The sequence below is a fragment of the Anoplopoma fimbria genome, chromosome 11 (genome assembly GCF_027596085.1).
Source record: "Anoplopoma fimbria isolate UVic2021 breed Golden Eagle Sablefish chromosome 11, Afim_UVic_2022, whole genome shotgun sequence".
Lineage (NCBI taxonomy): Eukaryota > Metazoa > Chordata > Actinopteri > Perciformes > Anoplopomatidae > Anoplopoma > Anoplopoma fimbria.
This window is the reverse complement of record NC_072459.1, coordinates 13,397,324-13,424,715: the sequence shown is the minus strand read 5'-3', so window position 1 is coordinate 13,424,715 and position 27,392 is coordinate 13,397,324. Positions and strand designations below refer to the sequence as shown.

General features: G+C 41.9%; 1 protein-coding gene across 1 annotated transcript in view; it reads right to left on the bottom strand.

Moving 5' to 3' along the window:
* The window catches only part of col5a3a (collagen, type V, alpha 3a), a 41,690-nt gene that overhangs the window by 8,410 nt on the left and 5,888 nt on the right, over positions 1 to 27,392 (bottom strand). Inside the window, 43 exon segments of the mRNA XM_054607334.1 lie at positions 2,749 to 2,802; positions 2,932 to 3,039; positions 3,148 to 3,201; positions 3,410 to 3,463; positions 3,672 to 3,779; positions 4,108 to 4,215; positions 4,410 to 4,463; positions 5,264 to 5,353; positions 5,674 to 5,781; positions 5,896 to 5,949; positions 6,196 to 6,249; positions 6,372 to 6,425; positions 6,590 to 6,634; positions 6,964 to 7,017; positions 7,225 to 7,269; positions 7,371 to 7,424; positions 7,765 to 7,818; positions 9,844 to 9,951; positions 10,068 to 10,121; positions 10,233 to 10,277; positions 10,917 to 10,970; positions 11,259 to 11,303; positions 12,143 to 12,196; positions 12,572 to 12,616; positions 13,321 to 13,374; positions 13,605 to 13,649; positions 13,829 to 13,882; positions 15,146 to 15,190; positions 15,749 to 15,802; positions 16,056 to 16,109; positions 16,661 to 16,714; positions 16,855 to 16,908; positions 17,039 to 17,092; positions 17,414 to 17,470; positions 17,637 to 17,720; positions 17,918 to 17,992; positions 19,167 to 19,229; positions 19,657 to 19,698; positions 19,810 to 19,863; positions 19,939 to 20,055; positions 20,159 to 20,278; positions 21,079 to 21,534; positions 23,070 to 23,192. Of these exon segments, the coding sequence (XP_054463309.1) occupies positions 2,749 to 2,802; positions 2,932 to 3,039; positions 3,148 to 3,201; positions 3,410 to 3,463; positions 3,672 to 3,779; positions 4,108 to 4,215; positions 4,410 to 4,463; positions 5,264 to 5,353; positions 5,674 to 5,781; positions 5,896 to 5,949; positions 6,196 to 6,249; positions 6,372 to 6,425; positions 6,590 to 6,634; positions 6,964 to 7,017; positions 7,225 to 7,269; positions 7,371 to 7,424; positions 7,765 to 7,818; positions 9,844 to 9,951; positions 10,068 to 10,121; positions 10,233 to 10,277; positions 10,917 to 10,970; positions 11,259 to 11,303; positions 12,143 to 12,196; positions 12,572 to 12,616; positions 13,321 to 13,374; positions 13,605 to 13,649; positions 13,829 to 13,882; positions 15,146 to 15,190; positions 15,749 to 15,802; positions 16,056 to 16,109; positions 16,661 to 16,714; positions 16,855 to 16,908; positions 17,039 to 17,092; positions 17,414 to 17,470; positions 17,637 to 17,720; positions 17,918 to 17,992; positions 19,167 to 19,229; positions 19,657 to 19,698; positions 19,810 to 19,863; positions 19,939 to 20,055; positions 20,159 to 20,278; positions 21,079 to 21,534; positions 23,070 to 23,192 (3,216 nt within the window).

Sequence of the window (27,392 nt, the reverse complement as noted above, 5' to 3'; positions counted from 1 at the left end):
TCCTCTCTGTAACTCTCTGTCTCTCTCCTCTTTTTGATCCTTTTCTTCCTTTTACATTGAGGACCACCTCTTCATCCTGTGGGCTTGTCTGTCTTTCCCATAAAGTCACCGTCATTCACACTCAACCTTGAAGATTCATCACCCATTGAGATTGTTATAGGTGTTAAGGTTTCTTTCGCCATCATTACTGTGGATATCAATTTTATCAGAAAATGGAAAGATATAACTAAGGCCAACAGACATAGAGATATGATGAACAGACTTAAAGAGCAGTTGACCAAATAATGTGTTTCTTTTAACCAAGGCTGTATTCTCTAATAACACAGTACCTGTTATAAGCAACAATCATCATCAGCCTCAAATTACTGAACAAATCCCACCACAACTTCTCTCCCTGCATCGATGGCATCACTGTTTCTGCTTCCACACATATCTGTGACCTTGGTATCATTTTGGATCAAACCCTCTCCTACAAACGCCACGTCAATCATATCACAAAAAAAAGAAGAAGCTTTCTTTCAACTAAAAAACATCGCCCGTCTTCCCCCCACCCTCTCCTCCTCAGACGCTAAAACACTCATCCACGCCTTCATCACCTCTCAACTGGACTATTGCAACAGCATCCTTTATGGCACATATAACCAATAAACTACAATAGATCCAAAACTCTGCTGCCCATCTGCTCTCCCACTGCCGCACCAGAGATCACATCACCCCAGTCCTTCAAAACCTCCACTGGCTCCCCATACAACAAATAATACAGCTCAAGATTCTCCTCATCACTTACAAAGCCCTTCATAACCTGACCCCTTCACACCTTTCCGAACCTCCTGCACCGACACACTTCCACCCGCAACCCCAGATCTGCTGACGCCAACCTCCTAAACCCTTCTTCTCGGTCATCTCTTTGCCTTTTTTATATTGTTATTGCTTTTATTGTTTCTTTTTTTACCATGTAAAGTGACTTTGAGTACCTTTTTTAAAGCGCTATACAAATAAAATGTATTATTATTATATGCGATGGTAATATGGTTGACTAGTTTGCTGCTACTTAGCTAATGTGGGATGTTTATTGCTAAAACTAACACCTTAAAACCCCCACACCAAGTGTAGGCATTTTTCAGTGTCATTGTTCATGATTGTGATATTTTTGTACTGTATGAATTAGGTTAAAAAATGATTATCCTATACTACCGGGAGCAGAACCATCATTAAGGTTTAAGTTACATCTGTGCTTTTTCTATTATCACAAGTTAAATGTCAGCTTTGGAAAATGCCTAGGAAACCACAGATTTAGATGTTTTCCTCAGTTCCTCAACCGATGAGGCTGATTGGATTGTTAGGTGTTGAGAGTTGTCGAGGCTATTACAATGGAAACACGGCTCTTAGTAATCTGTGACCATCGATCTTAATTTTGTGTCTCAAACTAGACTGCCCCAAGTACAAAACCATGACTGACTTTACTCTAAAGGTCTGTCAACACCTCTTTGTACAACCAGAGTCTAAATGATATTGAGACTAATCAGACAAGAACAAACTGAGCCCCATTCAAGACCGCTGCCTGTAGTTTTAGGGCGGTGAACACTAATGAGTATTGGCGGAGGAAATAGATTGATTCACAAGTTTGACACACAGCAGCAGGATAAGCACAAAAAAACTAAACAAACAAAAGATGTAGCACAAGTAAAAGTTTAAAGAGGTGGGTTGTCTGTGTCCAAGCTATAGCTCCTATACACTGCTGATACTTTGAACCTTTACAATACTTCATTTACCACAATCTGGGAAACATGTCTCCTCTTTCCTCGTTATCAGCCTTTTTTTTCTATAACAGGCTATAAAAAATACGTTTTCCTCATCTAACGAAATAATAATCATCCTTGAAATCCTTTTTTTAAATTTATCTCATAAGAAGGCAGTACGAGATACATTCCATAATACAGTGTGATTGCATTGCAATTTTTCCTGACTAATGTCTCTCATTAACCTGTTATCATAGTGTCTGGGCTTCTACAAGCATCGTGCCAAGTGAAAACACCTGTGGTAACACACACATACCCAATGTGATATTAATGGGGTGTGATTAAAATATTGGTGTAGGTGCTGTTCCATTTGCACAGTACTGCACCCTACTGATTGTGTACATAATGTCAGTTTTTCCAAACAAAGAGGCAAGTCTGCTTCTTAGATAAAGCGATCACATGAAATAATGCATTTCATAAACTTGTACCTTGTGAGAGTATCGATAACACACCCATATCAGAAACACTGCACAGGTAACAGAAAACACTGAGCTGAGAAATGATCTCTGACAATTTAGTTCCCTCAGACTAAAGGCCCATGTTTTACAAATACAAAAGTGTTTACAAATCATAAAGAGAAATGCAGTACTTGCACAAGCTCTGCATTACACCCTGAATATTCCTAGTAAATAATTAATTGTTTTTACACTAATGAATGCATTTAAATACATGTTTGATCTTCAAAAAGATCCATTAAACTGCTTTGATACTGGAGATAAAATGAAGAAAAATGGAGAAACATATTCAAGGGCTTTTGGAAAGTGAAGAAAAGTAAAGTCAATATCCAATATCAGACAAGACCAAGACAAGTCAAAGTCATACCAATCATGAAGCAAAATGTAAGATGTCAGTAAAGTGGTGTTGAAAACAGACTTGAGACTGACACTGGACCACAGCGGTGCACTTGAGCTGAGTGTTATATGTGCTGAGATTGCTGAAAGACACTCACCATCGAGCCGACATGTCCATTCTCTCCCTTCTCCCCCGGTGGTCCCGGCATTCCCTACAAACGCAGATACGGTGAGCAGCGCAGTCTCACACATGAAATGAAGACAGATATAAACTAAAGTGTAAATGTGAAATCAGGGATAAGCAAATGGAGATAGTTTTTTGGAATTGACAGTTATCTTACCTGCAGTCCAGAAGGACCAGATGCTCCCTTAAAGCCTCTGTGTCCTTCATCTCCTTTCGCCCCGTTCATGCCCTGCTGCCCACGAGGACCTGGCTCACCATCTGCTCCCTGAAATATACAAATACAGGTCATGACTGTTGACGCTGCACAACCTAAACCGACTTCTCCTGTATTGGTGTGTTTTCATATGATGTATTCGCAGATTTCTTAACATACTGGCAGTCCTGGTTGGCCCAACGGTCCTTGTATTCCAACAGGTCCTGGGGGTCCCTGTGAAAGTAAAAGGATAGTTCAATAAACATTCCCTGAAGGAAAGATTACAACAATCGGCTCATTCCACCAGATGTTGCAACGTCCAGGCAAACCTTTATCACAATGAATTGCAGCAAACCAGTTATAAGTCAGTTTGTCCTCTACCTCCTGGTGATGCCAGGTAATGATGTGCTGTTGGGACTATTCGCATAAAATTCATACTCACAGATTCTCCTTTGTCTCCTTTACTGCCCTTCTGGCCTGGTCCTCCTGTTTCTCCCTATGGAGATAAATGCACAGACGTGAACATACACACACAAACAATGTAAATTCCAATACACAGCAAGCACTTAACCGCAGTGCTGCACTCCAGGTTGGCTGTCCAATCATGGAAGGATTACTTAACAGGCCAACCAGGTACAGGCTTAGGGGCCCAAAGTGTCAGCCACCATTGTCCCAAAATCCACCCATGTGTCCAATATAACTACCTTGTCTCCGTCCTCTCCTGGAGGCCCAGAAGATCCTGCGGCCCCTGGCAGCCCAACAGGTCCCAGTTCCCCGTCATGCCCGGCCGGCCCCACAGGCCCCTTCTCTCCCTAGGGAACAGATGGGAAAACAGCACACATCTAGCAAATGCTACAACACTTATTATCCTCATAAAGCAGCATGACACATTGATTAATGTTTCAAACCAGGAAGGAAAATCACACCCAAGAAAGCAGGCTTCATCACATTCACATTTTCACCCTGCCTTTCTCTCTCTGGCAGTCTCCTTTGCCTCCCTCCTGCTCTCAGTCGCATAATGACACATTCCCAAGCGAAGGCACATGTTATTTATTACCCAATGGTGGGAGGTGATGGTACAGTATGTGTTAGTGGACATTGTCGCCTAAGAAACAAAATTAGCAATGTTCCAAATCTTACTGGCTCGCCTTTCTCTCCCATCGGCCCAGCAGGACCCACGCCGCCGGACCGTCCTGGCTGGCCAATAGCGCCTGCCGGCCCAGCAGGGCCCCTCTCTCCTGTGGCACCCTGGAAATAAGAGGAGATAGAGCGATGAGGTGAGCATGTCACATGATGCACACTTTGATTTAATGTGGTGGTCACGATCAGTGATCACCATGGAAACAGCCTCCTGCTTCATATGTCCTAGCATTTTATAGAACATAGAAGCTGGCAGAGAGCAGGGGATGGGATAGAAAGCAATTTAACAAAATCAGACTTACAATAAGTCCTGCTACACCAGGTAGGCCCTCTCCCCCCTTCAGACCTGCAGGACCCTGGAGAGACACAAAAACAGCCTTTACAATCAATAGACATCTATTATAAGATTTACCAACAGTGAATTCCGTATACATTTGCAAAACCCTTGCGTAACTGGCTAGATTTTAACTTAAACTCTGATCTATTCGCAAGCTGAAGTTATAAAAGGATCTTGTGTTGACAACATAGTTTTTAAGAAGTGGACGTTGTCATGGTGACATTACCCATTCATTTTTTACCTATTTATTATTCTTTACTGTGTGATTACCTATTTATTTTATGTTTTGATCTTGTTTTTTACTTATGTCTCTTGTTTGCACTATCCACTCTGCTGCTGTAATCCTGCAAATTCCCCTGCTGTGGGACTAATAAAGGATTACCTTATCTTATCTTATTTTATCTTAATTTGCGGTCTACCATTTTGAAGCTTAGAGTTTGGTATTTTGGCTGTCGCCATCTTGGTTTTTTTTGCAACCAGAAGTGACACAAGAAGATGAAGCAAAGTACTACCGAAAGCTGAATAAGACATTTTTAGGCAAACAAAATGTAACACGGACAACTCCCAGTCTCGACAACGCCGGGGTAGGGACCTGTCAATCAGAAGGAAGTCACGCCCTAAAGCGTAGCCTGCTTTATCGTCTATTTTACTCTAAATGGGACCTTAATTTACTTAATAAACATCATGCGGTTATGAAGAAGAGTTCAAACTAGCAATAGAGACCATAAACTCATGTTTACAATGTTAACAGAGGTAATAATCCTCCTGGTTGACAGTGAGAGATGGTGAGGATATAAGACGTATGGAAGTTTACGCTACCATCGCACCAGCGGTCCCTCTGCTCCCTCTGAAGCCATGCAGCCCAGCGGGGCCACTTTTCCCTGCGGCTCCTGATGGACCTGGGTCTCCCTGGAAACCACACATACACACACACATGATTAGATATAAGGCAAGTAGTGAGCAGACAGCAGGCCCTTATGCAGTCATAAATCACACCAACCAGCAAGTCACACCAAGAAGCACCATTTATCTTTTATGAGCCATAATACACTCAACACCGCAAGGTTTCCTCTGTTATTTATTAGCAAATTAGAGGGTGGGATGAGACCCATGAGATAAGATATGCAGGCAGTGCTGAGAAGAGTCCTTGGGCTTTTATCTAATATCACAGTAATAAGGAGATGCTGGTAAGTGATTATGATCCTGACATTATGATGAAAACTACTCACCTTGGCACCCTCCTTTCCGGCAGATCCCGGCAAACCATGCTCACCGGGTGGTCCTGGTGATCCTGGATGGCCTCTGTCTCCAGTTGGTCCTGTCTCACCAGATTTGCCCTGAAAACAAGCAAGTTACATATCACATAACAGTTATTTAAAAACATGTTTTTAAATAAAAAAACAGCGATGTGCATAGCAATCAACTAATATACATTTGGCTGATCCTCTCACCTGTGGTCCTACAACACCTAAGGGGCCAGGGGGGCCGTTTTTGCCTTGGAATCCCTAAAGAATAAGACAAGTTAGTCTCAGAGTTGAAACAGAGTCAATAGGATGCACACAGGGCAGGTAATCTTAGTAGAGGCCTCCCAATTTGCACTTTAACTTCAGTAATTCAATGCTAAAGTAATAGCTTTTCGACTTGTTTGCTGCGTTGACACCTGTTGTATCATGTTGACTCTCAGCTCTCTAACAAGTGAATGCTGGTATGGTGTAATATGTAGCCTTATCCAGATTAAAAAAGAGACTCACTGGTTCCCCTCTCTGGCCTGGATGCCCCGGTAATCCATCTTTTCCAGCTGGACCCTGAAAAGGTAGCATTTATTTACAACCTTGTCATGAACATATTAAAATGTGAGCATGAGGTAAAAAACGAGTGATGATAAATCACAGAGCAATCACTGTACAGTACATCTTAGCCCACTCACATTGGGCCCTCTAGTTCCTGGTTCACCGTTTCGTCCCTGTGGTCCTTGGGGGCCCTAGGAAACAATAACACAGTTATTAGTTTCAAAACCGCAGATTGTAGTTTCTGGTGATTGTCCTACACCGATTTATGAGACTGTGATGCCAGGATATGTTTCAGACTCATGGTCTTATCAACACAATGTATGTATGATTATTATACATGCAAAAGAAAGATTACCTGTTCTCCGGAGGAACCTTGAGTACCGTCTTGTCCGGCAGAACCCTACCAGGTGGACAAGGCAGAAGACATGAAGACACAAAAAGATGAGCCACTCAAACATTTTCTGCCCGCCAACAGATCTTTAGCTTTCCCAAGATGGTCTTTGTGGTGAGAGTATAAACTGAGGCATCTTCCTGCCAGACAGTCTCTTGCAGTCACTGCACCAGATGGCCTGTCATCTAGAAGTGAACAGCAACAACCACCTCCAACTCGGTCGGTGCAATCATCCATACTTTATGAGACAGCCAGGTGGGTGTTTATGTGACTGTAAATGACAGTGCATATGTTTTTCTTTATACCGTGTATGTGTGTGTGTGTCAGTCTAAGCTCACCTTTTCTCCAGGCTTTCCAGTGGGCCCCTTTGCTCCTCTTCCCCCCCGGGCTCCCTATTAGAGAACAAACAACAGTCTGATTAGCACACGCTTAACTCATCTGGAGGTGGAAGATAAATGTCTGGTGAAAACACTGCAGTGATGCAACAATGTACCTCCCACAAGTTGTGGTAAACGGATGGTATCTAATTAGAGCAAATACAGCTTTGTACATCGAGAAAAACATGGTGTCGTAGGCATGGCACCTATAGCTATACTCACATTAGGACCTCTTTGGCCCCCGGGCCCCGGCTGACCAGCTGGACCCTGTATTGTAAAGGTCAACAATTATTCATCAGCTCCCGAACAGAAAAGTTAACAAATTCTGAAGCAACCAATTGTGAAAAAGATGTGACCACAGTCCTCACCCTTCGTCCTTTCTCTCCTGAGACCCCGGCCCCACCGGGGAAGCCAAGTGATCCCTGGAGACACACGTAGAGGTTAATAAGCCTCAGCCTTCCATTTATCACATGTCACCCCTGATGCCTCATTATGGTATAATTAACTACTGTATCAAATTAAAGCAAATCTAATCCACGAGCCAAACACAGCCTTAAATACACCATTCATCAACATGTAATGAATTGATGTCACTAATGAACTATTAATAAAATAGACTTTTTTAATAAGCCATTTATCATCCTTTCTTTTTAATCAGACAGGAAACAGTCCAGCCAAAGACACATCTTGCTGGTTAAGGCTTCAATAAAGGAACCAGAGGACACATTAACTGATCATAGTAGCTCGTCAATGCTTAATCACCTTAGGACCTTGTCTTCCTGGGTACCCTGGCAATCCAGGCACGCCAAGTTTACCCTGCAGAAAGACCGGCAGCATGAGAGGGCAGGAAGAAGGATACCAGAGAAATATTAAGCAGAAAGGTGCATGAAAAGCATTTAATTAAGATGTGTATGACATACTGCTGACTATGCATGCACCAAATACAGCAGGATGTCTTTAAATTAATGCATACAGCGATGACAGAAAGATGAAATGCTTAAAAAATGCACACTGGCTCAGTGGCAGCTTTGCCTGGAAACACTTGTGGCAGTTTCTGTGTAATAACATCATTAAGGGCTGCAAAATGCGTAAAGGGACAGTGTGTAACATTTAGGGGGGTTTATTGGGAGATATTGAATATAATATTCATAACATATCAGTGTATAATCAACCGTAACTAAGAAGCGTTTTGTTTTCCTTCGCTTAGAAAAAGCCATTTATATCTCCTAGGGAGCGGGTCATCTTTAACGGATTGTTTCTTTAGCGGCCCAGAACGGATACTTGCTCTAGCGAGAGCCCTTTGCACTTTAGGTTATCTGAAGGTAGAGCTGCGTTCCGAAATCAGGTATTGAACGTCGCCAAATAATAACAGATTATAGTATCGATAATCCCCAATGTTACGAGTGCTTTTTATAAGTTTTTTTAATGTTTTGATGTCATTTATTATCACACAGCAGCGCGCATTTGCTCTGCTCTCTTTCTTACACTGTTTCTTATACTGCATACACACATAGACACAAACAAACGCAAAAATAGACACAAACACACGCACGCAAGAAGCCTGAGCAGTCATGCAGCTGTGGTGAAGTGAAACAGGTGAAGTGGTGGATCCTCGAGTTGACAGCAACTACGCTTGTTACTCTACATGCAATAAAATATTTGCGAATAAAAAGCCAATACTTTTTCAATACGTCTGTGAACATGTATAAACAAAAGTGAAATCTAATTCAGTTGGCCACCGCAGCTATGTTTACACAAGCACATCATGAACGATCGGGTAACAGCTTTTTTAGAAATCTTTGCTGCGAGCTGAGACTAAGCAGCCAGGTGGACAGAAGACAGGAGGAGTGAATTGCAATTTATTTTATTAACATTTTACATTTGTTTCCAGTGAAATGTTTATGACTTTATATAGTGACTTTCCTGTTGTAAACATACTTGTTGCTGCTCTAGAAACAATATTTATTTGTTTTTAAAATCGTGCATATATTTTTAAAAACAATTATTTAATGTAGAAGAAAACGAGTATTGATAAGAGCCACTAGTTGTACTAAAATCCTAAAGATTCCTATCCCTACCTGTAGGCCACCGTAGTTCTCCAACAGGCTTGGAAAGGGAGGGGCCATGCTGAGGGGTATTTACTCGGTTGCAATCTGCCACAAACCACTAGATGACACTAAAAATTATACACTGTCCCTTTAACTACCTGTTTCCACGAGTGTTTGCAGGTAATCATTATAACTTTTTGAATATTTCAATGAAATTAAATAGAAACAGGTAATGTGTTTACAGGTAACGCGTCACAACATGAAACATGTAATTTGTACAGTATTACATTGAAAGAGGGAGTATTTGCAACATAAGGTAGGATTTATAAATATGGTATATTACATTATAATATGGTTATACCAATTTTCGACTTCCAATAATTTTCATGCTATTTTGAAGGTATTACACTGATAGTAGTCTATAATATTGTGGAAAAATCAATCTATATTATTATCAGGTTATAATCACATTAATATCACTATATTACTATGTGTTCATTCAAATATAGCACTGATAAAACCATGTTATTGTTAGTAGGTTACGATATTGGATATAATAATATAAAACAGATTGACCCATTAATACCAAACCATGACCTGGTTATTACTTTGGTAATTACATGGTATTATTAAATTATTACCTCTATATTATCAAATTATTACCCCACTATTACATATTATTACTGTGCTGTAATGTAAAGTGCAATCAAGTTTTCTTATAATTTGGCAGCCTTTTGATCTCCCTATCCTCCTATTTTGTGTCCTATCCCTCTTTTAAAGTAAAAAAATGTACCTTCTCGCCAGCTATCCCGAGAGCTCCTGAATCTCCCATCGGTCCTGTTTGGCCCTTTGGCCCCTCTGGTCCATCCTCTCCATGAGCACCAGTAACTCCGTTATCACCCTAAAAATAAGAATGAGAGTACATGGGAAGTGAACATTTTATTACCACTCTAATATAAGAATAATTATAGTATAATAAAATGATACTAAAGCTTGTGACTTGTGGGCCGCACTCACCCTGTCTCCCTTGAGGCCCATGTCACCTTTGAACCCAGGGAAGCCATCTTCCCCCTGTGATGCGATGAGGAGAGGCGTAAATGGTATCATTACATTGTAACTCATCAAGTGTCCTACCAGTCACAATCCACAGTGTGACAACAGAATAACGACTGTTTCACTCACCTTCTCTCCTTTGCTCCCCTTTAGACCCCTAACTCCTTCTCCTCCCTGTAAAAAAAGAGGGAAACATTTAATTGAACAAGAATCTGACATCACCCACAAGTCTACTCTCAAGAAAAGACTGGGAAAAATCACATAGAAAAAACACTGGTTTGCCTACATTTCCAGAAATACCCAATCTTAAATCACTGAAATGATTTATAAGTGTGTATTGATTTTCTCTTGACCTAACATTGCTCTGTTATTGAGTAGCTATTGACCTTACATTCACTTCATACTGATGATTGCCAACAAGGTCAGGCTTCCCCTAAAGGATGTTAAGTTAAGCTACCAGATAAAATACCAGATGTTTGAATGTGACAAAAACAAACACCAAGCAGGATGCCATTTCATGACAACCACACTTTAATTCCTCAATTTTAGGAGCACACTGAAAATGGACTGCTCCACACCTACACACACAGCTCTGCTCTATCTGACTCTGACATCTCTCCCATCCATCAAATGTTCCCCACACTGTTGTTAGCAGTCCCCTTCAGAACCGAGGCGCTTTCCCTTCATCTGTCACCTGTCAGTCATAGACTCAAACAGCTTGTCCGTCACATGGTAGACATACTAGCAAATTGAAATGTGCGAAGGAATAAACATCTCAGCGGACATTACTCCTGAGATGCATTTGTGTCTCACCTTGACTCCACGGGTCCCTGGGTACCCAACGGGCCCCTGAGCGCCTGATAAACCCTACACAAAGAAACAAAAGTCATTTTCAGTCTTAGGAAGCAGCAGACAGCAACGATTCATTTTTCTGAAGAAAGCGAATAACCGTTGCACTCAGTTGTAGTATCCTATCCTTAATTGTCAGAAGCATTGATGTTGCAAATGAGTGCATGCTGCTGACTGTAATGAGCGTATCCTCTTGCACAATAAAGATGATTACATTGTAGGAGCACATGAAACACAATGATATTGCACTTATAATATCTTTCTATGACTGTACACTAGACAGGCCGCAGACATGCAGTTACCCACTTGGATGCCTTTCTCTCCCGCGGGGCCCTCTCTTCCTGGATGACCCTGAAACAGGAAAACAGGAATCAGATTGACTTAGCCCCACTGCAAATACATCACTCCGCAACACTCCTTGATAGAAATATCCGAATTCAACCAACCAGTGAAAGAGAGGAAATTCCAGCAGCACTGAGGGTGAAGCACCATAAAAACATCACTGTGTGTCACAAAGCTTTGAAGAACAATACAGGGAGCGTTAAGTGAAGCTCATTCAAATGTGTCGCACAGCAATCTAAAGAGATTAATTCTTAGTGATGAGGAAAGCCCCGCTGTTAGAAGATTTATTTCATTCTTTACTAAATGTCATACTGCTTTGGATCAATTCCAGGAATGCCTGCTATGTTGTCCCCCCCACTGGCAGACCACAGAAAGCTCAGGTTGGCAAATTTTATGCCCTTGGCTACTTTAGATTAACCAACATCTGGGTTGAATACGTATACATCTTTACATGTGTCTACATACACAGCCATTTGGTTGCATATATTTTTGGTATAACATTATGTGAGCTTGTATTTTAAAATTGATGTACTAGAGGTACTGCATCCGATGGTGGTCTTCTGGGTGTAATTATTTAGTGTTTATAGTTTTTTGCTTGTATATAGTTATGTGTATGTTTTTACCATTCTATAAAAGAAAAATAATCAATAAAACAAATTAACAACGTGAGCCAAAAGTGCAGTCTCTTCTGGTCATCAGTTGAAGTTGTAGAGCAGCGATTGAGTAGTCTTGACACTTGAGCACAGAGTTAAATCATAACCTAGCAGCAGAAGGCTATATGTACATAGACACTGGATGTGCAAGCGTATGCATGAATACATGCATGTTTATAGTGTTTGTGTACTTACGTTTGGGCCATCAATGCCCGGTAGTCCCTGCATGCCTTGTTTCCCCTGGGGACCCTGCGTAGAACCGAGAGAGGTATGAATACTGAGATGAGCTTCAGATATGAAATTGTACTGCTGCTTAAGAGACCACATTTCCCACTTTGCTGCTCCTCGACCAAACATATTGTATTTATGACTAAGTCCAATTTTTATTTATTTTATCAGTCTAGCCTCATGATGCACACTGGCCAAGGCCATCCCTTGAGTCTGTTTTGCCTGTGTGTGTTTCTTGTGTATTGATTTCCTGTCTTGCCCTGTCTAGTCTAAATGGGAGCCAGAAGTGCTTGGTTCGTACTCTCCAGCTCCACCGGCATCCCCTGGGTATGTGATGACAGGGGTCACGAGGTCACAGCTTTAATTCTGAAATTAAGTGAGATACATGCTGCGTACCTTCTCTCCTGGCAATCCAATGGCACCCTGAGGACCAGACAAGCCCTGGACCAGAACAAAGCATCAATCAGGTTAAGTGTCACAAGACTAGGAGAAGGCTGGGAGGTGATGTTTTGCTAGAGTCTGTGGTTATGTGTGCTCATGATGTGTGTGTGTGTGTGTGTGTGTGTGTGTGTGTGTGTGTGTGTGTGTGTGTGTGTGTGTGTGTGTGTGTGTGTGTGTGTGTGTGTGTGTGTGTGTGTGTGTGTGTGTGTGTGTAAGAGCTGAGCAAATGTCCTTGTGTTGGATGGGGGTTGGAATAATTGTAGACATGCTAGTAAACAAAAGATATGATTAAATCTTCTTTATGTGACTGTAATGTCTCTGATTACATTTTAAAATAACATCTTATTGCTGTGGGGGGAAAACCGTGTATCTCCAAAAACATTTTTTAAATGAGGTAATAAAAACAGCCTTGTATACTGACTACATTTTAGTGTCAGCAATGGGTTTTTCTTTTATATGCCCAAAAGGCCAGAGAATTGTCCACACCTCGAGAAGAGCAAGTAAACCTTTAGTTGAAGTAAAAAAAATAGAGCTGAAACAGGAAGTTTCTGTGTCCCAATAACGTGTTTGTGTGTGAGAGATAGCAAATGTGTTATGCATCTCCCAAATGATGTCGCTTATTTAAAGCATGTCTATATAACTTGAATAAATGTATAGGATGTGTAATGAGCAACAGGACAGTTGTTTTTGTGCTGGTATGGTACCTGGACTCCTGGATTTCCCTGTTGACCTGGGGGCCCTGTCTCTCCAGCTGGACCCTGACAACAGCAAACACTGATAGTCACACACTCTGTCGCACATGAACTTTGTCATAAGCTCATTATCACATGACTGGCTAACAGGTTCATAAGAAGGCCAGACTAATCCATTTCGGCTGATCTTTCAGTAGCTGAGAGCAGTTAGAAAAAACTGTTACCACACATACTCATTATCATGTAACTATTATGACATATATATGACATCATTTGAAGAAGGTAGCAGGACTGACCTGGTTGCCCTTTGACCCTTGTACTCCATCAGTTCCACCAATACCCTGAAAAATACAAGATGTCAGAAATGTCAAAGTCTGATCGGAAAAAAGAGACACAGTTCAATAGCTTCCGTGTTATATTCAATGGCATATTGATGATTCCAGGCAACAGAGGTCCCTTTATAGAGATGAAGAGACTGAATAGCTTCTAATCTTCAGCAATCATGGCGATGTTGACTTACCGGCTGACCAGGTGGGCCAGCTGGACCCCTTGGCCCAACAAGACCCCGAGAACCCTGGAGACAGAACATAGCAAATAGTCAGCAGCTTACTTGCATTCATGATGAGATGGGTTGAGTGTGGAATACAAAATCATAAATCTGAACTAAGGAGACAGAGAAAGAAACAGGGAGAAACAAATAAAACACGTGTGTGTGTGTGGAGGGGGGGCGCATCTGGTTGTATATGAGCTAGCTACAGGGACCGCACCAGCCTGTGTTTGCGGGAGTGTTTGTGTGCTGTTTTTGTCAGCCTTCCTCTTTGTAGGCTGGCCAAGCCACCTGTTCCAAAGCCACATCTGTGATCTCCAGGGAAGTGATTGATATGGAAATATAATCATTCAAGCCAGGATTTTATCTCTTCCCTTTCCGACTCTCTCCCTCTTTCCTCTCTCCTTCTCTCTTATCTCTTTCACCACCAACCAAATTTCTGCCTCGCGTTTGTCTCTCGCTGCTTCACTTTTCCCATCGATGCCTCCCCCTCTCTCTCTCTCTCTCTCTCTGTTTCATCAAAACAGCCAACTCCTCTCCTTTCTTGTATCTTTGTAGTTTAACACAGCTTTCCTAACATGTCTTATGGCACTCTATTTCTCCCTGAACTGGGTGATCCATTTGGAGGGACAGAACCCTGCTGAGCTCCATCCTCACCTACTGGGAGGAAGATAGAGTGTGAGTCATAACCAACCAACCAGTGTTCGCCGCAGAGCTACACAGGAAAAAAAATGACAGCTTCTGCAACTGTGTTCTACAGATCTTTGTGGTTTCTGTATGATCGGAAGTTACTTCGCTGGAAGAATAACATGTTATGTATGTCATGCCTTTGTATATTCTTGTGTCCACGCTGCACGTCTTTCCCAGTGACCTTTTTCTCTTAATGCTACGGTGAACATTGTGGCAGTATTGCATTAATAAGGTTTGACCGTCCTAGTTTTCTTTTTTTTTTATAAATGTTGTATATTGTGAAATATAGTGCAGTGTTTTTAAAGTTCTCTTCATGTACAGTGTGAGCAGTAGATTTTGTGCTTGTGTAAGTTCTCTTGTAAGAGTTTGGCAGATGCTTAAGCTTAAATCTAGAGATCTTCTAAAATCCCCTCATGGTTTGTCGTGGAAATCATCCATTTCTGTGATTTCACACTATGAAAAGGGTTTTTGTGTTAGCGATTTCTGAGAACCCAAAAGCACGTACTTGATAAATACATCCACTGCATTAAGTATGGTTTTATGTAGAGAAGCAATAAATATTAAATATTGTATCATGTCCTTCCAGATAGTGTTACTCACGGGTTCGCCTGGTTGCCCTCTTGGCCCCACAGGTCCATTAGATCCCTGAATTAACACAGACGGAAACAGATTGAACACATAAATCTCATGCACCTTTCTAAGTCAACCTCAACAGTGGATACATTTATATTCCCACAGACATAATCTGTGAAAATAGCTCATTACAGAAATTCACTGCCTGACAGATAAGGCTCAACTATCTTTGAGCATAGACTAATAGAGCGCCCTCCCACATTTCCCCCACCTGCCTGAATGGATTGATACTATCTTGACAGCGCTTCTATCTTTCATATTTAAAATTCCAAGCCAGGATGCACTGCATAGCTTTCATGTCTTTTTGCAAACCGTAAGACTGAATGAACTAAGGCCAGCATTTCGTAATTATATTCAAGAGTTTATGACTTCATTTCAGTAAAGCCTGCTTTGATCTGTGGTGCTTTACCATCTAAACAATTTGTTGAATTGATTCACTGATCTGGAAAGCTTTTCCTTGTTAACCTTGGCTGATGGAAAAATTAAGAAAAACAAAGCACTGCTGCGGGATGTGTTTTCTAGGCATTGTTTTTTTGCAAATTATTTTTTTACAAAGTACAGTGCACTCACCTTTTCTCCTGACTCTCCAACAGGCCCATGAGGACCCGGCTTTCCTCTGTCCCCCTACAAGATAAAAGCATTAGCCACAAGCCTCAGGATATTTGGGACTGTTCTGTTTATAGCAGAGCAGAAACCAGCAGATGCTTTTTAGTGTACGCTCTCATCATTGGAAATCACAATAATCATGATCATAATGTGCACACAAACACCTGCCCTATGATATGTAAGGTGTTGATGCATGCCACGTAAGCACGTTAGTTACCAAATGACAAAATAAATACAGTGACAACGCTTTAAGTTACCAAATCTAACTCACTCTGTGTCCCTTGTCTCCTGGGAGACCTGGCAAGCCATCAAAACCCCTGTCACCCTGAAAAGTAACAGAGAAGCAAGTGCATTAAACCCTGAAATACACACATATACGATAATGTGTAAACATTAGCAGGATTGTTGTGAAAGTCTCCCCTGGCAGAGCCTCCCATCTGCTCTGAGTATGTGTTGGGGAGAGGGAGTTTTCAGATTAGCTGTAAGGTCTGCTAAAATGCTGCTTTGACTGATAAAGACTCTGCTGTTCTGTCAGACCCGGCATCAAGGGAGCCTGATTTATTTGCTAAGCTCTTCCTGCAGCTGTTAAGTATTGAGTTGCCTTGTTGTCAATACATATAATAAGCTGGGAGCAACCTAAAAAGCTTAAAGTTGCAAGTAGGGATAGTTTGTTATCGTACAAGACCTTGCTGCTGAAACACGTGTGGTATTGTCGTGTTCATGGAAACTCAACACCAAACATAAGCAATATGGTCTAAAAACTGGCAATGCGGCAATCAGTAAATAAGCAGCAATGACGTCAATACTTTGCTAGAACAAAGAATTGTGATTCCACTCAATTTGTTGAGAATATCACTACTGCAGTGCAGATCTTACCTTAGATCCTGTTTCTCCTGGAGCTCCACGACCTCCATCAACTCCTGCATGCCCCTACAAGATACACAATCCAGGTAAAATAGGTTTTGCTTAATAGTACTCCAGGCACAATTTATAGTAGACCAGGTATGCATTTAACAAAATATCCAGATACATTTTCAGTGTAGAAACCTACAATACTCAAAATATCTCACCCTCTTTCCTAACTTTCCATTAATTCCTTGAAGGCCTTGCAACCCATGTGGTCCCTATAAAAGAAAGGTACAGAAGAAGACAAATGGAAAGATGTCTAAAAAAAAAAGGGAGGCAGGAGGACAAAAGGAAATGAATATTGTGGGAAAAGAAAGTGGTGTGTTAAAAACAATGGTCTGGTCTTACGGGAGGGCCACTTTCTCCGCTGTCCCCTTTGAGCCCAGTGGAACCTGGTAATCCCTGCAAAATAAAACAAGAATTAATTTAAGCATGGCATTATGCACAGGAGCAATTCAACTCTTAACTCAGATTTAGCATCAAACCAAAAAGATTCAAGCTAAGAAGATTTTCTTAACTATTAATCATCTGTTTATTTTTTGCAACCCTGCAATGATTTGACAAGCAAATTGAACATACTGAGCATGCATGATGATGAGGTTAGGCAGGGAGGGAGAGAGTAGCGCTTGTGCCTGCTCAGGCAGAATGTAAAGTGGAGGTTAAAGGTTGCAGGAGCCCTTGAGGTATGATGCAAATTTGGTCAAGGTCAGAGGCGGGCCTTACCATTGGGCCCGATCGCCCTGTTAGACCCAGTGGACCTGGAGGTCCCTTCAGTGACAGCTGGAAGAAAAAAAAAACTGGATGGTTTATGTACGCTGCTGCACAAGCACCTTTGACTTTTAATATGCAATGAATTGGTCTTCAGACAGCATAAAATGACAATGTCAACAGTCACTGTTGTTATATAGCATGATGACACCAAAATGCTTGTTTCTGGGAAGTGCACCTGCGTCTGTTGCAGTATAGCCTGTGCTTGCGCCTCTTGGGGAGACACCACTGGTCCCTTCTGGGAATCACCTCCATACTGGAACTGGATGCAAAGAAAAAGAGGAATCAGTTCCCACTGCAGGAGTCCCCAAATGTAAATGAAGTTCAATCACACAGCCCCCCTTGTGGTCATGCCACTACACAACATTGGGAATAAGGTGTGCTCTCTGTGCGTGGTTTTTTTGTGCGGTTTTTTTTTGTGTGCGTGAGCATGCATGAGTGCGCTGTCTTAGGTCTTACTGGTAGCATCAACAGTGTTCCTGGAGGACCTGGAATCCCATCAACCCCAGCAAGACCAGGACGTCCTGTGGGACCCTGAAATAAGAGATGGGGGAAAGGGATAAACGTTGGCTACTGTGCCTATGGGGTCAGGGGTGTATGTGTGTATCTGTGTGTGTGTGTGTGTGTGTGTTTGTGTTTATGTGTGAGAGTAAGAGAGAGAGGGTCTAAGTGGAGAGAAAAACAGCCCAGCAATCTTATCACACAACCTTTGCTCCGTTTCCATAGGGCATATCACACACACACACACACACACACACACACACACACACACACACACACACACACACACACACACACACACACTACCTTATCTTCTGTTTACACATTGTAAATATCTATTTCGACAAGCTATTTAATTCAGCATTGAGTCATTACAATTGTGTTCATCAGATTACTGTTATCGTTATCTGATAGTATTCCAATTGGTAAAATACATTCCTCTACTGAGGACAGACTGACACTTGTTTCTAGGAACAAGGGAAGCAGAATTGGTTAAAATAATATGTGTAATTATCTTGTCTCATTGTGAACCTTTTTACATTTACATTACATTACATTACAGTCATTTAGCAGACGCTTTTATCCAAAGCGACTTACAATAAGTGTATTCAACATAGGTATTCAAGAGAACTACTGGTCACCAGAAGTCATAAGTGCATCTCCTTTCTTAAACAAGCATCTACAATTTTTAATTGGCTTTAAGAACGTATATATATAATAATCTCAAAAATGCATAAAAATCTAGTAAACCATGTAGCAGAACTATGATTTTCTACCTGAAGCACTTAATGTCTGCAGGGTGTCCGCATTAGTATTACATAAATCATTACATTTATGAGCTAATCATGTGTATCAATCACTGGTAGACGTTAAACTGTGTGTGTGTGTGTGTGTGTGTGTGTGTGTGTGTGTGTGTGTGTGTGTGTGTGTGTGTGTGTGTGTGTGTGTGTGTGTGTGTATGTGTTCCATTGTGATGAATCGTGGACAAATACACTTATTGGAGCAATCACAAACACAAGAAGAAGAAAATCAAGTCATACATGTGTGAGTCAACATCCATCCCTGAAGCCAGAATGTTCAGTTCAGGACTGGACATGTTTCAGTGTGAGGTCACAGTTGAACCCACAGCTCTGTCCCGGAGGTGAAAGGGTCAAACTGGAGTGAAGCTAACCTAATGGGCCCAGGTCCAGGCTTAAGCCACACTCACCAATTCACCAGGATCTCCCCTTGGTCCTGGAGGACCTGTTGGTCCAGCTTGGCCAGTGAGGCCCTGTGAAGGAAACATTCACAGCACTCAAACAAACATTGAACATTGTGGATTAGTTTTCAACAAAATGATAATCTTCTACATTATATTCCAACCCCCGAAATGCTTGACATGTACTTTTTTTCTTCTTCTTTATGTACTTTTTTAATGAAATCAATCAAATCAATCGCCTTATAAAGTGTTCATAGAAATAATATTTCACAAAGTGCCATCTTGCACTGCATTATAGTGCAGGGATGTTTTTTTTTATTGTGGTCAACCCTGAAACCCTTGTTTCCTATTCCGATGCTTCCTGATGGCTAGAATCCAAAATTCTCCGTTTTTTTGCAGCACATCTGGATATTTCCTTCCTGCTTATGTTACGTTTTGCCATATCCTGTATAATTACAGAGTCACATTTTTTAGCTGTGTTCAGGCTTTATAGGCTTACCTGTGGCCCTGGTAGACCTGGGGGTCCTTCCGCTAATGTACCCTAAAAACAAGCACAGATGGAATTAAATGTTACATTAGGAGAGTATCAACTCATTCCCATGCTCGTAACTGAAGCTACTGGGCTATTCATGAAATGTCAGTAGAAGCTCACCGGCTCAATTATAGCTGGCTCTCCCTTCTGGCCTTTCTCTGCTCTGAGGCTGACCTGAGGAAGAGAGACAGGTGAATAGAAATCACTTGACACCGGCAATTGAATACGTGACCACTCACTTTGATTTACCTCTCCATCCCACGTCTCTGCTCTTTCCCGCTCTGCAAATTTAAAGCCGTCATCGTAAACCTCGTACTCTTCATACTCTGACTCTGTGTCATTTTTGTAATCTTCATATTCAAGAATCTGTGAAGAATGGAAAAACATAATTGAGGTGTAGTGAATACCAAAATAATCTCTCAGTGTGTTTGTGCTGAGGTGAAGGCATTTAGTCTTGCATTTAACCTACCTCATATTCAGTAACATTAGGGCCCGCTGTTACCGTGGAAACTGAGAGATCATCATAGAGGTCTCGGTAAAGGTCATCCTCATGCTCCTCTATAACTGGCTTCTTCACTGGCTTGTCCTCCTGCAGGCCAACACAAGGTCTCAAATAAGTCACAGCAAAGATGAACCAGGGGACTCTGAGCTCTTCTCATTACCGCCCGGCGCTTCCAAGAAAAGGCACATTTTGTAATGCACAATATGAATGTTAGCAAAACAGGTGGATTATCAGGAATGAGCTGATTTCCCAGGATACAGGTGTGCAGTTAATTACAATGCTGGATGGTAATTAGCTGATGGACTACATCAGATACTTGAGGCAGCATGGAAGAGATGGCAACAGCTACAGCGACAGCGTGAGCATGAAAAATTAGTTCATTGGCAAATTAGCAAATGATAAACATGAAGAAGACATACACAAGCAATCCTGGTTTGTTACAGTGAAAAGTTAAAATGGATTGGATTTTTTTAAAAAGATGATACACAGTTGTGGCATTTTCGGAATTTAAAAGATTTAGGTGGTCGCTGAGCATATATTCACATTGAATGAACTGTCAACCCATTACTCATTCTGTAGGTTTGCAAACAGAAAGTTATATAGCCAACTGTATGCACCATGCATACCATGCCTTTACAAGTAAATGGTATGCATGTTCTACAGCATGTTCTACTTAAAGCACACACGCAGGCACAAGTCATATAGTGAGATAATCAAAAATGTCTCATTTAGGATGCGTTCTCCATGTTTTCCGGAAGGGATGTGGTAGAGGTGATTATTAGGATGGTGCTAGTTAGTGGTGGTGGTGGTAAGCAACTGGAGAGGGAAAAGGTGCTCTCTATGGTTATGAGGTATTAGGGGAGTGATCGGTTAGAACTGCAAATGGCAGAGGGGGGTTGGGGTGGAAGGCAGCTACATGTAAACTTGTCTACCTCCTCAGTAACCTTTGATTCAGGCAAGGTGCTGGGGACCACAGTGGGGGCCTCAGCTGGAGAGTCAGGTTCATGTGTGGGCATCTCCATGAGGGTCTTGTGGAGCCCTTCAGTGGGGATGACGGGTTCTGGGGTGCTCTTAAGTTCTGACAAATCTGTGGGCTGATAAGGTTCTTGGGATAGATACTCAGGCAGTGTTGTGGACACACTGAGGAAGCCATCCTGGAGAACCTCCTCTTCGTGTTTTTTCTTTCTGGATCCCTTCTTGCCCTTGCCCTTGCCCTTGCCTTTGCGTTTGCCTTTAGCGCCCTTGTCCCTCTTCTTTTTGCCTTTCCCGCCCTTTTTGGAGTGCTCCTTTGGTTCATCAGGCTGGTCACTTTGCATCAGGAAATCAGACCCGAGTTGGGAGTTCTTTTATAAAAAAGGGAATGTAAGTTGAGGGACCAGTTGGAGGATGGAGAAAAAGAACAAACACTGTTGTGAATGAAAATACAATAAGGGGAACAGTAAGGGACAGTAAAGCTGTGCATACAGGTCCTGTGACAACCTTATAGGGTCAAACACCTTCTATGACTCCCATTTAGCTGGCAAAAACCTAAAGCAAACATGAAATGGGAAGAGACAAACAAATGTAGAGTTGTTTCCTCTCGATGCCTTGCAGAAGACATATTTGCTTTAGGGGTCAGAGGTCACCCTGTCTACGATCCTAAAGAGGTGCTAATTCTTAGTTTGCTCTAGCAAGTGAGCAAACATGGGTTGTGTCATCCTCCAGAGTGCTGTCCATTGCATTACAGTGATATAAATGGCCTGAAAATGTTGCTGATCACCTAGTCTGTGAGACGTGATCAGTGACGTGATTTAGAGTCACTTGTAAACAAGGTCAGTGTGCAACGGAGAATGATGAGAAGTAGGTCAGTGGGGTGACGGATGTTGACATGTTCTGGATTCAGAGCTCATTGCTCAGCTGTAGTTCTTAATGGCCAGTTGGATGACTATCGACATGGCCTCACCCTACCATTAAAGAGCCATCTCTGGAGCATAATCAATGTCCAGGCGTACACATATGCGTGCAGACACAAATGCAATCACATGAGTTTGCACGCATACGAGTGTAAGCATGTGGCTAAAACTGTATTCCTTGAAGCCCAGCCACACACACAACTACATCTCTCTGCGTCCCCCCATCCTCTGGCTTCCTCCATCCTCCTTATCTCTATCTTTCACACACCACCAAAGAAACACACAGTAATTCATATCCATGATTGATTCAGTTTTTTATGCACGCCTTGAGGAGGGGAAGAGCTTTTATATCATGTTTGAGTTATAGGCACCTGGCTCTATGTGTGTGTGTGTGTGTGTGTGTGTGTGTGTGTGTGTGTGTGTGTGTGTGTGTGTGTGTGTGTGTGTGTGTGTGTGTGTGTGTGTGTGTGTGTGTGTGTGTGTGTGTGTGAGAGAGAGAGAGAGAGAGCACCTGACCTTAAGAATGCTCCACTGCTGGCTGCATTTGAAAGAAGACACTTTTTCTTTGACAGATGGCCTACTCTGTCTTAATCTCTCAAGTCTCTTTTCGCAAACACTCAGTCATTTGCACTGTACTCAGACCTTTTCTTGGCTGGGGCTGTTGGCCGCTTGTAAATCATATGAGTCTTAGGGACACATATATCTATTGATAGACATGCCTGAGCTCCTTTTACTTGTTGGCTGTGAAGCAAGGGCTTCTGCTATTCCACTTTAACTCATCATATTTCTTAAAAAGTATTATGAAACACAGGGCCTCTAAGGAAATGTGGAAAACACTATGAAACAATAGGATTAAATGACAGATCTGGTACTTTGTGTTCGCAACTAATTAAGGTGACGTAAAGCTAAACTCCATTCTATCATCTGTCTGTTAAACTGTTGGAAAATTTGCGTGGGCGTTGCATCCTGTTGGTGGCAGTACTGACCTCCTGCGGGACCAGGGATTTGCTGTTGTAGGGCAAATCCGAGTCACAGTCTGGTATGTAGTTTACACAGTAGTTAGCAGCAGCCTGCGGGTCCTCCAGAATCAGAAGTTGCTGAATATCTCCCTGAAATAAACCAGAAAGCAGACAGAAATGATTGGCAAGTGAAGTATATAACAGCAGGCATACGGGGGAGTCATGTCAATCAAGCACAGACAGAAAACCTACAGCACAGTGAAGAGACATTTCAAGGACCAGAAGACTGAACGTGTGACACTAAAGAAACTATGAGAACAACAATATTATCCGCATACCTGGATGTAAAGCAAATTATAATACAGTAGCATCATCACACTGTCAGTACTGGTCCAATTGCTTCTGACTATAGCTTTTTGGTGTGTTCCCATAACTCCAGGAGGGCCCTGATTGTGTACACAAAACAGTCAAATAGCTCTCTCTCACCCCCCTGTCAGGACCTTTCACTTCCCATCCCGCCCCAGAGGTGTAGCCAGTGTATATACAATAACATGCACAGAGACAGCACTGCTGCGCCCTGCAGCTCTGAGACCAGAGCCTCTTTTAGCTTTTATGGCCTTAGACTCATCTCAGCATCACTCTAGTCTTCTGTACACATTACATTATTACATAATGCTTTGTATTGCTGAGATAACGAGTCAATTGATTGTCAATTGATGTATTAAAGCACAAAATTGTCAAGTAAAATATCAAACACAGTGGTTTACAAGGGACTTTTCTCAATACATTTTACTATAAAATAAATATTACGACAGCAGTATTTATACAAGTTTAGCTCAAATATATTTTAATGGGAATTTGTCATTATTTTGACATTTTAAAGGTTAAATAATAAATAAAGAAGTAAATTCAAACGATCAATTGATGGTGAAAATTCCTGCAGCTGCAGTCTTAATTCTCTGAGACGCAAGTCAGAAAGTAACTTGATAAAAATAAAAACGCAGGCGGCCCCATGGCACGATGTTTGACAATGTTTAGATTACATTAACGATAAGAATCTATGTAACTGACAGGCCATTGCAAACATATTGCCGGGTGAAATGTTATCCGGGGACAGCTGGGCAGCCATTTGCAATAAATCAAGTCAGATTAACTGCTTGATGTTGTGGTAATTATAGTCCCATTGTAATCTCTTTAATAAGGCTTTAGTGGCCAGAGGTGAAATAAATCAAAACATATTGCTTCTCCGTTACCTGCCACTAGCTCATATATTCTAATACAGCTCATGCCTTATTATCAGCAACAGAAGTCTACACAAAATCTGGATCACCATATAGAAAACTGTAAACCCAGGAATGACCGTGGACATTAGGTTTTCATTTATGACATCAAACATGAAAGGAGTTGTTATCCACTTATCCTTTTTTTCTTCCTGTTTTAGCCAAAAGCCCATGTCAAGCAAAGGAAATTATTTCACTCTGAGGTGAGCAACAGATAGAAAGAGTGAGAGAGAACGGCAACGGGGAGTTAATCCAATCTAATCCAATCTCAATTTGAGATCAAAGGCAACACTTTCACAGAGACGTTTTCCTGTTTTTCTTGCCTAGCAGGGGCTCTCTCCTCTAGAAACACACAGCGAGTTAAGTGCTGCTCAAAATCATGCATGCTCTGCTGTTCTCCATTCAGGATGGAGCAAGGACATCTGAAGAGGACATGTGAGGACGTGCTGAAAAGTAAAACACCTCTGCTGAATCCATACATTTCTGATGGCTTGCCAACATCCTGCATGAGGTCACACATGGCGCTGTTTGAAAAAGTGTCATTAGTGTCTCAGAGAGTGAACCCCTCTGCTTTCACCGGCTGTCTGCAATAATGTGGATGGTGCCAGCTAGGTTACAGTCATACTGCTTCACCAAAACACAACTAACTAGATCTTACATGAGGTACTGTCCTTTCATTTGCAGTGCCTTAATCAGATCTAAATCTCTCACGCTTTTGTGTGAGTCACGACCTAGTGTGGGTGGAGAAGGAGCAACTTGCTCACAGTAAGGAAACAGAATTTTGGTGCTTCCTATTTGCTTAAAGTGGAAAAGATGCTCATGACTAACCTAACATCTGACCACAATCAGACATGAGTAATTACCAAGACAAAATGTGACTACTTGAACAGACCTAGACCAATCTAAAGTGTTTGTCAGATTGGTGTAATTGCTAATACTTCAAATCAAGCTGCCCTTTAATGATCTGCATGTAGGTCTTGGTTTCAACATCTCTGTAACAGTGAGACAAAAACATCTTATTTCCAGTACAGTCGAGATGGAAATGATCTGAATTTCCCAACAAATAAATGCTGGGCTGGATCTTATCTAAGCAGTCAGCGTGTTGGAGGCACATACAAAGGGCAAGCAGCTGCCAAGGAGCACAACCAGACTTGCGGACAGCTTGAGGTTTGCAAATGCAAGCAAGAGTGTTGAGTACAAAGTAATTTGTAGTACAATCTGGAAGCAATAGAGACATTAGTGGCTGACCACGATTGCCATGCTCCCACGCTGAGAACTGGGCCGGAACACAGGCCTCCTCCCCCAGAACCAGGGCCTGGGAACAGGGCCCAGAGGTCAGCCTGAATATTCTCTCCTCCCCTGGTACCATCCTCACCCGAGATGTACCCGGATGCTTAGATATGCACAGCTAGACATACATAGCTGTCAATGCACACTGTAAATCCACACACTGATACTCGTATTTACCATCAGATGTATCAATGAAACACATAAAACAGATCGCTCATTAGAGGAAGTTCCCACTTATTCCACAGAAAGCAAGATATAAAGAATCAATTTTCAATTAAATTAAGTGCAAACTTCGATTCCCATGACCACAATAAGCACAGTGGATTGGACTAGATGATGGACCTGAGGTTTTAGTCATCACCACAAATAATGTATCATCATCATGTCTATACACATAGGATGATGAATAAGGCCAAAGGGAGTGTCTTTGGAGCAAGGCCAAAAATGAAACAAGCTCTATTGCTCCTGAAAAAGGGAAATTTATAGAGCCCACAAGGAGACACATTTCTGAACTGAAGTGGGATGGGTAGGAAGGGAGTGGAGAAGGACTTTTAGCATGGGAGGTGCAGCTGAGGTTAAGTTAGGTCAAAAGGAAGGAGAGGTTTGGAGGGTAGTTATTGACTACACAAGCAAAACCCAAAAGCTGTAGGTTTTTACTTGTTAGGACCAAGGACATCTGGTTTTCTCCTGATGAAAGTGAGGAAGGCTGTGGTTTCTGTCCATTAGGCCAATAGGGAGTGATAACAACCCTCCCTCTCTACTCTCTTAAAGTGTAATAGTATGTTATCCTTTGCAAACTGTGGGGTGTTCTCTGGACACTGAGGGGACGGAGAAACTTGAATGTACCTTATACTTCTGTCTATCTTTCCTTTTTTTTTCTTGCTCCTTTGCTGAGCAGACAGACCCTGAGGGCATGGCAAGGGAAGGGGCTTGAGATGATCTCTATTTCATGCTGTGGGCGAGAGATTTAGAGTGGAGCCTCATTGGGAATGACAATGGAGCAGGGCTTGCATATTGTCATGGGGAGCACAGAGAATGACTTATGACAATAAAGGTTGCTGCAGAGAAAACGAGTTGAGCTCAGTTTGAAGCGTCTCGCTCCTCCATGTTTTCCCAGTATATTGATACACACCAGGAAAAATGTTCTAATGCTCTCAACTGAAGAACTGTACTTTTTTTCTGCAATTTGAAATGAATCAAGAAGTAACTTTATCTGTGATACACTCCTCCTGCTACTACTACAGAGTTTAAAAAAAAGCCCAACATGTGTACAAGAACATGAAGCAGGTATTGTTCTTGCAAGAGGATGACCATCACAAGACAAGACCAAACAACATTCACAGTCAAGAAATATACTGACGAGTCCAAAAAGCAAAGGGAATGTGTCATTTCTTGGCTTTGCAATGGAAATGATGAGGCTTGGCATGTCTGAACAGCGTAACACCCCCCCCCCCCCCCCCCACCACCTCTTCTCCTCTGCATTGCTTTGTTCTTGCAGCACTTGATTGATTGACAGGAGACCCCTGTCACCCCATAGCCCCTTGAACCATGATTTTCCCTTTTAAATCTTTTTCTTCAGTAGCTTTAATGGTCGATAAATTCAATTCATATTCAGCTTATGCCAGCACTTTCCAGACAAAACTGTATATTGTATCAGACTATATGGATCAAATACAATATGATGAAACAATTCAAACCCTAGATCTCAGTTCTTGTGCATTTCAACCCTGTCTCCAACAAAATTACATTCCCAGACAACTAAACTGCACTCTTAATAACA